This window comes from Botrytis porri, assembly GCF_014898465.1.
Source record: "Botrytis porri strain MUCL 3234 chromosome Unknown BPOR_005, whole genome shotgun sequence".
Lineage (NCBI taxonomy): Eukaryota > Fungi > Ascomycota > Leotiomycetes > Helotiales > Sclerotiniaceae > Botrytis > Botrytis porri.
The window spans coordinates 409,850-423,659 of NW_024066079.1; the positions used below are offsets into that span (position 1 = coordinate 409,850).

Genomic DNA, 13,810 nt, shown 5'->3' on the forward strand with positions numbered 1-13,810 from the left:
TTAGAATGGTGAGTGGCTTCGTTGGATCACTGATATATCTTATGTTATACTTGAGTATCTAACGGCACAACTAGAACATTTCCTGAGCTCTTGCATGGAATGAAATACTTGGAGAACTGGAAAAGAAGATTAAGATTTAAAAGAGTGTATGTAGGAAGATGTTCAAATCTCGAATTTCAAAATAAAGCAAATAACCAACGGCTTCAATATGATGTTGTGATCTCTGCATAAGTATCAGCCTTTGAGGGCTTAGATGTGATGATACGAAAGGTTATAGGATGTAAGAAATTGGAAATGTTGAAATGTTGAAATGTTTTATATAGAAATCCCTCGATATCTTCTCGCGATAGTGTTTGATCTTTTCCTCCCTCTCCCTATCTTTTGGATGTAGGATACTAAGTCAACTACCCCACTTTCCGACCACCCCCTCTTTTCGACCACCTCAAAAACCACACCGCTTTCAGTAATTATAAAATTTATACTTTGAATAACTCAACAATGCTTTAATCAATTGATTTGAAATTTTGATATTATTATAATTGTGATATGAAGAATAGATATACCGAAGAAGATATCGCAGAGGCTCTTAGAGCGATTACAAATGGAGCAAGCATACGAAGAGCTAGCTTGGATTATGGTGTTCCACGTACCACACTTCACGATCGAATATATGGTGGAGTTTCGCATCAAAAAGGCGCCCAAATACTTCAAAAGTTATCTCCAATTCAGGAGAATCGACTAGCAGAATGGATATTAGTACAGGAAGCTCTTGGTACTAGCCCTACACATCGTCAAATCAGAGAGATGGCAGAGCACCTCCTTATTGTACGAGGGGAGGATCCCTCACTTGGAAAGAAATGGATACATAGCTTTTTTCGAAGGCATCCTAATATTGGAACTAAGAAGCAACATCAAATCGATTCTGCACGAGTTTCAGGTGCTACATCTGATATTATTAAGAAGTGGTTCCGGAACCTCGCAATCCCTGAAATCAAGGCTATTAAGCCGGCCAACAGATGGAATATGGATGAAGCAGGTATAATGGAGGGTCAGGGTCTTAATGGACTAGTAGTAGGAAGCACTGATCGAAGATTTATTCAAAAAAAGCAACCTGGATCTCGAATTTGGACCTCTTTTATAGAATGCATTTCAGCCAATGGAAAAAGCATTACTCCCCTTGTAATATATAAGGGAAAATCAGTTCAACAACAATGGTTTCCAACAGATTTGACTCTATTCAAGGGTTGGAACTTTACCGCTACAGAAAATGGATGGACTACAGATGCTACAGCTTTAGAATGGCTGAAAAAGATCTATATCCCTCAAACTACCCCTATTCAGCCGGAAAATTCAAGACTCCTCATTTTGGACGGACACGGAAGCCATGAAACTACAGCATTTATGTTAGAATGCTTTAATAACAACATATATCTCTTACTTCTCCCACCACATACGTCACACGTACTACAACCACTCGATTTATCTGTGTTCTCACCCCTAAAAAGTGCATATCGAATCGAACTTAATAAATTAAGTCTATTATCCGATTCCTCACCAATTGGAAAGCGCAATTTCCTTTCTTGCTATCAGAAGGCTAGAATAGAAGGTTTAACTATTCAAAATATCAAGTCTGGGTGGCAAGCTAGTGGTCTTTGGCCCAAAAATATGGCTAAACCTCTTATGAGTCGACTTTTGCTTGAAAATAGCAATAGAGAGGTTTTATCACTTAATCCTGAATCTGATGATGATCCTATTCTTCAATGGAATATATATTCATCGTTTATTCAATGGAAAACCCCTCAAAAAGGAGCCGATATCAGAAAATATAGAGATATAATGATTCAAGAGAAGGAGATCGATTTGCCAACACGAAGATTACTATTTCGCAAGATTATAAAAGGATTCGATGCTAAGGATTATGAACTCTTAGAGGCAGAGAATAAGATTAGAAAGCTAGAATATCAATTAGATGAAGCATTACCTAGAAAAAGGCGAAAGGTTGTGGTATCTCCAAATTCGAAGTTCGCAGGGATTAGAGCTATAAGGCGTACACAAATTGAAGCTGGAGATCGTGAAGATGAGGTAGATGATAGCTCTAGTGCTATAGAAAGTGATTCTACAGGCGATTTCATTGAAGTTCAATAGTTATTGAGTTATTAAAGTTTTAAGTGTAGATAATATGAATTTTTTAGGTGGTCGGAAACAGGGGGTGGTCGGAAAGTGGGGGTAGTTGACTTATGATATGATATTTCTATTTTTTATGCTTTACCTCATCCTCTAGTTCTATCTCAAGTTTCAGATCCACATCCATACCTAGATCACACACGCACTTGCCACTTCCTACTTCACTTCAATATCGATAGATAGCTAGGTGTTAAAAACAAAAAGGCGGAATACCTTTAAAACGAAATTAAAATCTAGAAGTCTAAGGAGATGAAACAGAGGTGTGTAGTATGATACACGATACAAATATTATAGTATATTTATAACTAGGTATAACTAAGTATAAGTACAATTACAACTACAACTAGCGAAATAAGGTGGAAAAGAGGGTCTCTTCTCTTTATTTATTTTGATTCTGTCCTTCTTTTGGTAGAATTGGAGAGGAGATGAAAGGGAAAGGAAAATGGAAAGAAAATGAAAATGAAATGAGAAGATTCACCGCAACGACTGTACTTCTTTGTCCGTAATGTGCAGAGCTGTTTTTGTAATACTTGGATAATATGAGATTATCCTGTGAAATCTCCGCGGGATACGTGTGGATTTCTGACGCTATACAATACATACAATACAATCGATTTTTAGAAATATAAGCAAATCTTACAAAACCCTCCCCCGTCCCCTCCCGATGCCAAATCCTACTCAAACAACAGCTCCCCCTGCACATCCCCCTCCCCTCCGCCAAAACCTACCCAAACAACACCACCGCCCCAACACACAACCCCACTAACGCCAGCATCTCCCCCCTCCAGACCTCCTTCCTCCTCCCCATCCCCACCGCCCTCACCGGGGTCCCCGGTTTAACCGTCATCCCCGTCTTATACACACTCCACGTTACATTCCCATTACTATTCCTGGCATCTAATCCCCACTCCACAAATCCGATATACGCGTTGCTGGAAATATATACTTCTCTCCAGAGATAGTTGAGCAGCGGGGAGATATCCATTGCGGTGAGGGTGGTGGCGTTGATGGAGGGGTACCAGGTGTAGATTGTTTGGGGGACATGTGGGTCGTCGTCTACGCCTGTGGAGGAATTTGAAGAGGAAGAAGAAGAAGAAGTCGATGGAGAGGTTTGCGATACGTAGAGAGTATATGATATTCCCGCGAGGTTTATCACTGGTCTGGTGATTGTAGATGCGGTATCGTTGTAACCTAGTGGTATTAAACCACCGTAGTTAGCTTGCCAGATGGAGATTTTGGTAGCGGCGAATCGTTTGTCGAGGGAGAGAGAGGGTTCGAGATCGAGGTAGATGTTGAGGTAGCAGGCTGCGATCACGGATGCGTTTTGGAGGGAATCAGGGGTGGTGGCGGAGATGGTGTGGAGAGGGTTGCCCGGGTAGAGAGCCCAGTTGTTGGTGAGGGGGAAGAGGGAGATGTTGGAGATGGCGATGGGGAGGATGGAGGGGAGATTGAGGGTTAGGGAGGGGAAAGAGTGTGGGGTAGAGCTATCGGGGGAGGACCAGGAAAAAGTGGTGTTGAATAGTGTTGTTGAACCTACGCTACCGCTATTCTCGTCGGCGAGGGAGAACTTGAAAGAGATGAGGTTAGTTCGTTTCCCTTATGATTTCTTCTTTCTAAAGGGGGGAGAACAACTCACATCTGTGCATTGATACCCATCTTTATCAGTCGTTGTAATATCTGGGAAGAATGTATATCTTCCAGAGGTTGTTGTTGCATTTGTGGAATCACATATTTGTGTTGTTTGTGCATATATTGATGGTGTGAGGAAAGGGAAGAGGTAGATGATGATTTTGTATTGAGGTCTGAAAAGCATTTCGCAAGAAGTGTGCGAAAAGAAAAGACGTAGGTTTAGATGAGGAACTGGAAGATATAACGATTGAGTGAGTGGGATTTGGGAGACGATATGAAATTAACTTACACAATAGTTATGAGAACTGCAATGAAAGACTTGGAAAGTCATGAGGACATTAATGCAGTAAGTTTTAGGTATATTTTATGGCTATTGGTGATGAAAGATAGACGTAGGCGCTGCCTCTGACTATCCGGCAGCAAGATGGATATGAATTTGAATATAGAAGGTTTCGAGGAGTGTGAGGAGTTGAAGATAAAAACGCTTGCACCAGATACTTCTGTTGACACAAGACAATAGGAAATAATAAAGACGGCTCAACAACCCAATTGAGCGAGAACTAGACGAAGTCCTAGAAATCGACACGGTAGAATTGAAGGTTAAAAACCAACCAACAAGACGATAATGAATAAGCACTTTCCTTGACCTTTAGTATAATAATATCGAAATATGTCGACCTTCCAAAGGTCTGAATTGTTGGCCACGAAGTCCTACAATGTGGAATATACTGCGCCTTGTTGACTGCACTGAAAGGGCCTCACTTGAGGCCTTTCTAACTCCAACAGAAGTTCTGATCTGGGAGACCTACTTTGTTGGTTAATCTTATACATATCACTATTTGTTAGTATTCGCCCTTCCCAAAGGATGTTTTTCTTCACCGCACAGAGCGTATATTTGACAGAAGAACCACAAGAAAAGACAACCAAGATAATTGGTCAATTCCGAGGTCTCCCAGTCAAACATGAAAGAAGAGGTCTAGCCTCTAGGTCTCGTATACGGCCATCAAAAAGGCCTTCGTAAGCGCCGTGATTTGTTTTGAGAAATTCGTTCAGCGTTTATGTCACCGACATAAGTTTTTCGTCGCCTATAATATAGCGTACTTTCAGCCCTTCATTATCTAGTCCCGTTCTACAAGCCGTGCCGCGTCCTCGGACCTTTCACCACGTTTCTGAGTACCGGTTCCTGACTAACTACTTGGCATGAAATTCGAATCTTTTCTGTTAGTGAATTCATCTGGTGTTCTTTTTTACCAGTTGCCGCATATATGATTAGATTCGGAGCCGAAATGATTTATGGTCTTATACGGATTTCACAATATATGCGTTGTTTCAGGGTTCTTGCTCATAGTGATAATTACTGAATCGTGGCAACCTTACTCTGTTCTGTGCCCTTACCAGATTGAAAGGGAGTTGGGGTAGTGTCCATGTAGTTCGTATAGTTACAGTTTTGTACTGCATAATTGTTGTCTGTTAATTCTGATCATGAAGAGGGGGAGAGATGAGTTCTGGTGTGATTCGAGTATTTTTCTCCTCATTCGTAGCATTCAAATTCACAGTCATGCGTTGATCTTGTCGCTCTGTGAATTGTGGTGAGAAAATGATTTCCATGCCAAATTTAAAGTGTGGCTAGTGCCTTGATCGATCAGTAAGTTCTAAAAACCACATGATGGTCTAGATAGATCAACAGATTGCTCCAGGGAATGGAAATAATCATCTTCCTCGATTGTTATCGGGATCGTATGAATGCTTTCCGGAGTTCCCTCTTCGTACGCGCCCATTAGACACGATATTCGCAATCCTGAAATGAGGTTTGGCGGGAAGAATATTGACGTGATGCTTGTAATGATCGCTAGGGATCGAGTGTTTTCCATTCCACCAAATCCTGTCTTGACACATCCAACCGGTAACCAACTTGCCCTCATTCTAATATGAGGTTAAGTCTGTGAATGTTAACATTGATATTGACTTGAAGATATTCAATATTGCTACTTGTGAGTTCATGTTTTCAATAGATCTCCGGGGAGTGACAGATTGTATTTTACCTATTCCTCGCAAGCTCATAGGTTAAAGCGTTTTCAGCTAGCGGTAATGGACGCCAATTGCCTCGTTTGCAATTTACTTCTGAAGGCACGATTTTCAGGGAATCTATGGAGTGGAAACATCTCAATCTAATAATGGCAGCCAAATCACTTTTCTGTACTGCCGAGGAAGATAAGCTTGTGAGTGGGTGTAATGATGGAGTAGCCTAGTTCGTAAAATTGACCAAGAATCACAGTTTTTAAGTAGAGCCTTGTTAATAGAGAATCCGGTTCGACCGTAATGATTCGCTGGGATGCTCGTTTCTTCAGGCAAAGAAACTCAACTTAATGCAGAACTGATAGAGGGAAATGAGTTGACAGCAAGTGCATTGGAGCCTCCCCACAAGACTGACACGGGCCGTTCAAGATCAATTTTGTCGTGAAAAACTTGATCGCTCTTGCGGATACTCGCAATACCCCAGTGACATAACTCATCTGATACGATTCTCTTTCAGAGAAAATGACGACCGTGAAGAAACACTCCAATCGAGAACTACTTTCACATGATTAGAATCGATAGTGAATGAGCTCTGAGATATTGGAAGACGTTTCCTAGTCAACGAAGGTGTGAAAAATGAATATGCGGAGACCCAGGCAGATGTCGATTTTACTCTTCTTATTTGAGGCCACGCTCTTTGACTTTGAAATTTAGCACTTTGCTCCTTTGCTTTTATCCCCATCAAAGCCGAGAAAAGAACAAGAAAACGGAGATTTGGCTTTGCTCTTTACTCGCAGCTTTTGTGCAGCTTATCTATGTATTTACTTTACCCCTTCATTTCTCTAGCGAACTTTTGCCAAGTGAGTCTTCAAGAACTATCAACATAACCTCTATGCAGAACACTTGGGATTGCGCGGTAATCGAATTAGGATAAAACAAAATAATGCAAAATGCAATACGAGACTCCTTTTTATAAAGAGCATGAGCTGGCATTTCCTCGAACCTTCCATGAAAGTCTGATGAGGGTGAATGCCGGTACGAAAAAAGCTTTAATTTATTAACCTTAACATAGCATCGTCGATTTTCTAAATTAAGAAATCTATTCGGAACGGTCGGTAAGGGTATGCTAGAAGGAGGAGCTGCGCGGAAAATTTCTATAGGAAATGATTAATTCTGACGACATTACGGAGTCAGTCATTGTATTTTCCTTGGTCGGGCGGAGCGGAATGGATGAAGACAGAGCTGGGGCCACTTTATGAGCCAGCTGGATACGATTTACTGTGAATTATGCAAAACCACCTGAGCACAAATACGGATGGATATCGTAATATTGTCAAATGCCGGTACTGGTTTCCAACTATCGACTCCTGAGTCCTGACCGTTGAATGGGAGGGCAAGGAAAGACAGCCAAGCCCGATTGGCTGCATTGACCTTGAATACCTAGTAAGTGAGGCGCAGCACAGTATTATATAATTTGAGACCAACAAGGAATCTTTTTCTCATTCCGATTCCCGAGATTCTACTTTGTACTCTATTTTACACCATCTGTTGTCCCGTACTCTGGTCTCCTTTGTATATTTTGTTCAATCCTCAAGGTTCAAGGTAAAGAGTAGCAAAGTCCATACGAATCTTCCCAGTAAGATCCACTGCACCAATAAGATTCAAGGCTCATACAAGAATCCCTTTCCCTGAGGTCTAAGGCCTCCAAGTACGATTAATACGATGTCCAGCCCGACCAGAAAAGAATATCTCCACTTCCAACCATGCATGTTCCACGCGTCGTCACAGCTAAGCACCAAATTTAGTTTCTCTACGACAAAAGAAACAAATGAGCCTTCCATGACAAAACTTGTAAACCTCCTTTGGAAAAACAAATGAGACGTTGACAGGAGTTCGTCCAATCTCATTGTTGCAGTTGACATCCATTACGAATCAATGCCATTTTGAAAGTTTTATTAAGGGGCCCTCGATTCAAAGAGGAGACTTGTCTCTCATTATTGCAAGAGCTCCGATGTGAAGTTCCTTTGTCAAGTAAGATTCAAATGAGCTTAGACAAATCATGGGTTAGTACCTGGGAATGAAGCATATCTCGATATATCGGGCCAACTATGGTGGTTGGACGAAGTTTCCGAGTATCTAGGATAATGGATTTCAGATGTCGTTTGTGCTGCCGACTGGGTTTCTCACAACTCACTCCCTCGGCCAGAGCTGGTGTGGAGACCAACCGTCTTATCCGCTGCACACTTACCTCGTATCTAGTTACAAGGGGCCTCCTGTGAATTTCTTTCTTATCTTGATCCCCGATGCCCCGAATTGGGATGACTTCACACACACTACTGCAAGCAACTTCCATTAACTGCTGTCGTTCATAGCGTCAGGAAGATACCTTGTGAGCGGTAATAGATTTCACGGCGGCTTCCGGAATATCCACTTGAATCTTTAGGAAGCAAGGTCTTCCTTCCAATCACTTGTGTACCGGTCACTAAGATGAAACGTTTGCACTAGTAAGTTCGGATGACAATTATGTTCAATATAGGTATTGTTCGAAATATTCATTGTGGTAGGGTTTCTTAACCACAATCACATTTCATTAATTCTGGTTTGCAGTAATACGGCAATCTTCCGTGGGGGTTCTCTTCAAATTTATACAGCTCGAATGGAGAGCTAAAAACACATTGCGTAGAGGGTTTGCGTTGAGGTGGGTCCAGAAGTGGCTCGCTCTCCCTTGTTGCGTTTTCCAATTTAGTAAGCTTTGTCGCATCTTCCAACTACACACTCGAGTATCGCTGCATCAGAGAGATAGTGGAGCAGTCATCTAGAGTTCTCCTTGTACTTTCATGGTAGCAACACCATAAACCTAGATGCTATACCCAGTCATGTTGTCGGCGTTTGCTTAGGTGACTGCCAAATCCATACAAATATGTCGGGTTTATGTATCGTTTCTGTTTTTAGACGAACTGTCGAAGATTTCTACAATATCCTGGATGGCTGATCTGCACTGCTTGCAGTCCAAATCCAAGAAAAAGAATCTAGGTTGAGCTTGCTTCTCTCTTTGGAGAATAGTTGAAATGGCAATTGAACACCAAGATCTTCCACTTTCAACATCCACACAACTCGAACTATTCTGGATAGCAATTTTGATTCCTCCAGCCCGCAGCATTGAGAAGCCTTGGGGGGTTTCAAGCGTTCTTCAATTGCATGAGCAGACTTATCAGCGAGTGTTGCCAGTAAAATCTATTGTCATGATTGAAGCAACTAACTGCATTCAGCTCGATTGTTCAATTCTGTATGCTACATCTAAGCCCTGTCAAAGACGTTCGATAAACTTGAATACCTATAATTATCATAGCTCATGATTAATTGATAAAAAATATTTAATACCAGGTCCCTTGAAACTCTATAATATGAGCAATGTAAAGGCTAAAGCATAGCCTAGATGGTACTAGCTCAAATGAAAATAAAAAAATTCAGTGGGAAAGCTCCTCATGGAAGAGCCAATATTACTAAGTAGTAACATCCCACATATTATCTTGGCAGCGACTTGAGATCTTGAGGCATCTCAAAAGCACTCCTCAATCAACATGTTCCCCACTGGTGCCATATTTTTATAGTACAAGTGGCTCCATGAAGCCTTGTACAGATGTTATCCAATCATTTTCACCATTGCCACTCATGGTTCGAGGCTTTGACAAGGACATGTATGTATGTCACTAACATCCACTTCGTGTCTCTTACTATTTTGGTCTCACAGATATCGTGCATGCGGAATTCCCATCTCTTTAAGAATCAGACGATGCCTACAAGCCTCTTATTCTTTAGGGTTCACTCGTTTTCCTCATCAAATTTTTGGGTTCTTTATTAACACGGTCAATTGACCTCACTTTCATAGACATTCCCTGAACCTCGAGTCTTCTCTACTTTCATTCGTCAACTTGATATTCCGTGGAAGCATAATTCGGGATGATAAAGTTCCCTCCCACAGCGGCTCACAGTGATAGTGATGACCGCGGAGAATTTCAATCTCTCCCTCAACCACCGTCACCTACAGCAGCAAGATGGGGTGAATCTTACAACAATGAATCAGTCACCTCTTTAGACACCATTCAAAACAGTCGACCCGGTACTCTCCGATCATCATCGCACATGAACTTAATAAACAATCATAGCTCGGCAACTCTATTACCTGGCCCATCGACACCTTGCCCCTCAACAGCTGGTCCATCATACGGCAATTCGTTAGACGCCTTTAATCATGGCCGCTCTTTCTCCGATACCTCATCCTACGATGGAGCAACAGCATGCCCGACACCAGCTTTACACGATGAAAGTATCAGTTATGAAGAATTCAAGAAGGAAGATCCAGCCACCGCTAGAAAAGTTAGGCATTTCAACACCTTCAACAAGCGATATGATACTTCTGTCTATCAAATTGAAACACTACATAAGCACGATGACGAAATCTTCCTTCCTCCTTGGAAAAGAAATATGTATCGATTATCACCACTCTTCACATTTCTCGCCTGTGGTTCATACTTCCTCTACTACGCATACCGTATCATCTGTATCGTAGATGTTCAAAAAGCATATAACAAGGTATATATTATGGCATGGCTTTTTATCGCAGCCGAAGGTTGCGTTGCTTGTAAGTATTTATGTTTTATCAATTTCTCCGTTTCTCTCTGTTGGACGTGTGTTGTTGGCGACGGAAAATACCCAGCTGCCTTCACGTAAAAATCCTTCCGCTTATCACAACTCCTGCAAATTTATCACTCCTGCCAAGTTTTTGCCAAGAGATCACCTACTTACGTCAAATAGGTCCCGCATTGCTCCACCAACTTTATCAAATGTTATCAATTCGCGGTCGTTCACGACCAAAGCTTCGTCTTCGTGGTGAAGAAGTACCTACTGTAGATGTTTTCGTTACGTGCTGCGGTGAAGACGTAGATGTTGTTCTTGATACGACCCGAGCTGCTGCTGCTGGTGATGTAAGTCTTTAATTTCCAAAAATTCTTCCCACGTAAATATTAATAAAGATCACAGTATCCTCAAGACCGTTTCCGCGTTGTCGTTCTCGATGATGGAAAAGATGCCGAATTAGAAAAGGCTGTCAACGAACTCTCGCTCGAATATCCTAATGTCTATTATCATGCCCGTATCAAGATTAAGGGTGTTCCACATCATTTCAAAGCTGGTAATCTTACAGGTGGAACCAATTTTGTTGTCGATTTGGAAGGAGGTGAAGCCGAATTCATTGCAGCTTTGGATGCGGATATGATTCCAGAAGCAGATTGGTTAAGAGCTATTATTGCTCATATGGTAATTGATGACAAGATGGCTCTTGTTTGTCCACCTCAGGTATGCGTTTTCCTGAATACCATCATCCGAGAACCTCAGAGCTAGAGAACTAACAACACAACCAGCTTTTCTACAACGTTCCTACAAATGATCCGCTTTGTCAATCTCTCGATGCTTTCGTTCACGTAATGGAACCTACCAAGGATGCCAACGGAGTGGCATGGTGTACTGGATCCGGTTATGCTATCCGCCGTGCAGCCCTTGACGATATTGGAGGTTGGCCCGTTGGTTCCCTCGCCGAAGACACCTTTACCTCATCTCTTCTTCTCGGTGCCGGTTGGAGAACCGCTTTTTGTCACGAAGCCCTACAATACGGTACCGTCCCCGACACTATCACTGGTCATCTCAAACAACGTACACGATGGACACTCGGAACGTTGCAAACCGCACTCAAATTAAGATTCTGTCTATTTGGTGATCTAGTGAAAGGCATGAGCTTTTTCGCCCGTCTCTCCGCATTCGTCTTCGCGATCGACGCATTTTTCAAAATTTTCCTTTGCATCGCTCTCCTCACAATCCCTATCGTTCTCATCTCCGGCGGTCAACTAGTAGCCTACAACACACAAACTCAATTGAAATGGCAAATCAGATTATGTTTCATGCAACTCGTGCTTACACGTCTCAACGAATGGGTCACCTACCTTCCCTCTGGATATCGTTTAGCACAACGTGATTCCGGCGCTCAATTATGGATGGCTCCTTTCCACGCCAAAACAATCATCATGTCTTTTTTGCTCCCTTCCTGGCTCGGTGGAAAACCCATGGCCTTCTCCAGTTCCGGTAGTCAAAAGAGCGACATCAATGAGCGTGATCCACGCACGCGCGCAGGAGTCTTCAGACGTCTTTGGGTTATTCTTTGGGATTGTCAATGCTACATGCATCTCCTTTATATTCTCTTCGTCATCGCAGCTGTCACCTACAGTACCGTCCGCGGCCTCGCTCTCGATTCTGCAAATAATACTCTGAAGAAAAAGCTCGTTTACCTCCTAACTCATGCTTTCTGGCCTCCCATGCTCTGGATGATGTGTCTTACGGCTTGTTTCGAGCCCATCCGCTATGCTATCTGGCCACCCACAATGCCAGATAGAGAAGAGCTTTTAGATCGTGATGACAAGACGCAAATCGCGAGACCAAAGGAAGAGTGGAAGAAAGCGAGATACGCAAAGACGACGTTCTTTCACGAGTTCCAATATACCCTTTTAACAGCATTTACATGTACGGTTTTTGTGGGGGCGTTTTTTGTCAATATCTAAGTTATGGTTTGGTGGGGGTGGGAAAGAGAATTGTATGGATATGTTGATGATTTACATGGCGTTAATTTAATATGGGATGTGCATGAAGCGGGATAGTTGCTAGTTGTCTAGTACTCTATTCGCTATATATCTTACTGTACATGGGGGTTGGGATACCGAATAATACTTAACGTATATTGTACGAACAGGATAAAATGGGGTTGGATTGTAATATTATCTGACGGGGAAATCGGATGAAAATATTGTCTTGAAGAATGAAAGTACATAATATTATATCAGTAATGCATTTCGTTTTAACTACTCACTTTGCAGACTTGAATGAGATGTGTGGATTGGAAATGGATGGTTTGGTGGCTTGCTTTCTCTAGATGGATCGGCAGGGCCGCCAGTTGAGCACGGACGACCCTGACGGGACGCTGGCGATACCCAGGACCTGGGTATGTATGTCTGAAAAGATCACAAATGTCAGCTGCGAAGATCAGGTCAATAATGCAGTAGGAGATAGGGGTACAGCAAGAATAGAAAGACTAATAATACAAGACCTAGACTTTCACCTCAGTGCTGATATGATAGTGGCATCTAAGGTAATGTGGGGGTTATTGGTAGGCTCATGAATTAGAGGTGAATAGTTTTTTTATCTAATATATCCTCAGCCAAAATAATAATAATATACAAGTTTATATTAAATAATTAGGATTTATAAAGAAAAAAGGTTGAATTTATTTATTTGATTAAAAGATTCCTCCTATTTTTGGTTATGGTAGAAGACTACTTTTTCTCAACTACTAAAAAAATAGTTAGAGTAGAAAAAAATATATTATTTTTTATAACGTAACGTATGGGGAACTCGGACATATGGGGAACTCGGACACTTTTAGCCCATCACCAACTTGAAACCGCAATAACTTTTATTATGCATACCCAATCACCTTCTACATCTGCTCAAATTGAATAGAAGCTTCAAAAGGCTATAATTTCACTTTAATTGAAAGAATTTAAATCAATTAGAAAGGCTGCAGAGCATTTTGAAGTCCCTAAGTCTACCCTAGCTGATAGGCTGGCTGGGAAGAAAACACGTTCCCAAACCCACGAAATGGCTCAAATTCTTTCAAACGCAGAAGAAAATACTCTTGTACGATGGATTTCACGACTTACCATCACTGGATTCCCTGCTACACCTATGTTGGTGAAGGAAATGGCCGACGAAATTCGTCTTCGACGCGTTCGGGTCGCGTCATCTCGAAATCCTACCTCGACAGAAATTCCACCTATAGGCCACGAATGGATCTATAGATTCCAAAAACGACATCCAGAACTTAAAACATGCTATTCACGTCAATTAGAGTCTAATCGGGCTAAAGAAGCAACTCCGG

General features: G+C 41.9%; 4 protein-coding genes across 4 annotated transcripts; 2 read left to right on the forward strand and 2 right to left on the reverse strand.

Annotated features, from left to right (window-relative positions):
- Window positions 1–546: 546 nt before the first annotated feature.
- On the forward strand, window positions 547–2,145 carry EAF01_003888 (uncharacterized protein; the record flags this gene model as incomplete). The annotated part of the gene is made up of 1 exon (XM_038912142.1): window positions 547–2,145. The coding sequence occupies one exon, from the start codon at window positions 547–549 to the stop codon at window positions 2,143–2,145; it is 1,599 nt and encodes a 532-aa protein (XP_038771826.1).
- A 763-nt stretch (window positions 2,146–2,908) lies between these two features.
- Window positions 2,909–3,997, reverse strand: EAF01_003889 (uncharacterized protein; the record flags this gene model as incomplete). The annotated part of the gene is made up of 2 exons (XM_038912143.1): window positions 2,909–3,751; window positions 3,821–3,997. The coding sequence occupies 2 exons, from the start codon at window positions 3,995–3,997 to the stop codon at window positions 2,909–2,911; spliced, it is 1,020 nt and encodes a 339-aa protein (XP_038771827.1).
- Window positions 3,998–5,283: 1,286 nt separating this feature from the next.
- On the reverse strand, window positions 5,284–5,735 carry EAF01_003890 (uncharacterized protein; the record flags this gene model as incomplete). The annotated part of the gene is made up of 2 exons (XM_038912144.1): window positions 5,284–5,390; window positions 5,474–5,735. 2 exons carry the CDS (start codon window positions 5,733–5,735, stop codon window positions 5,284–5,286), a joined length of 369 nt encoding a protein of 122 aa, XP_038771828.1.
- A 4,054-nt stretch (window positions 5,736–9,789) lies between these two features.
- On the forward strand, window positions 9,790–12,437 carry EAF01_003891 (uncharacterized protein; the record flags this gene model as incomplete). Its single annotated transcript, XM_038912145.1, has 4 exons — window positions 9,790–10,471; window positions 10,645–10,814; window positions 10,870–11,184; window positions 11,250–12,437. The coding sequence occupies 4 exons, from the start codon at window positions 9,790–9,792 to the stop codon at window positions 12,435–12,437; spliced, it is 2,355 nt and encodes a 784-aa protein (XP_038771829.1).
- Window positions 12,438–13,810: the final 1,373 nt, after the last annotated feature.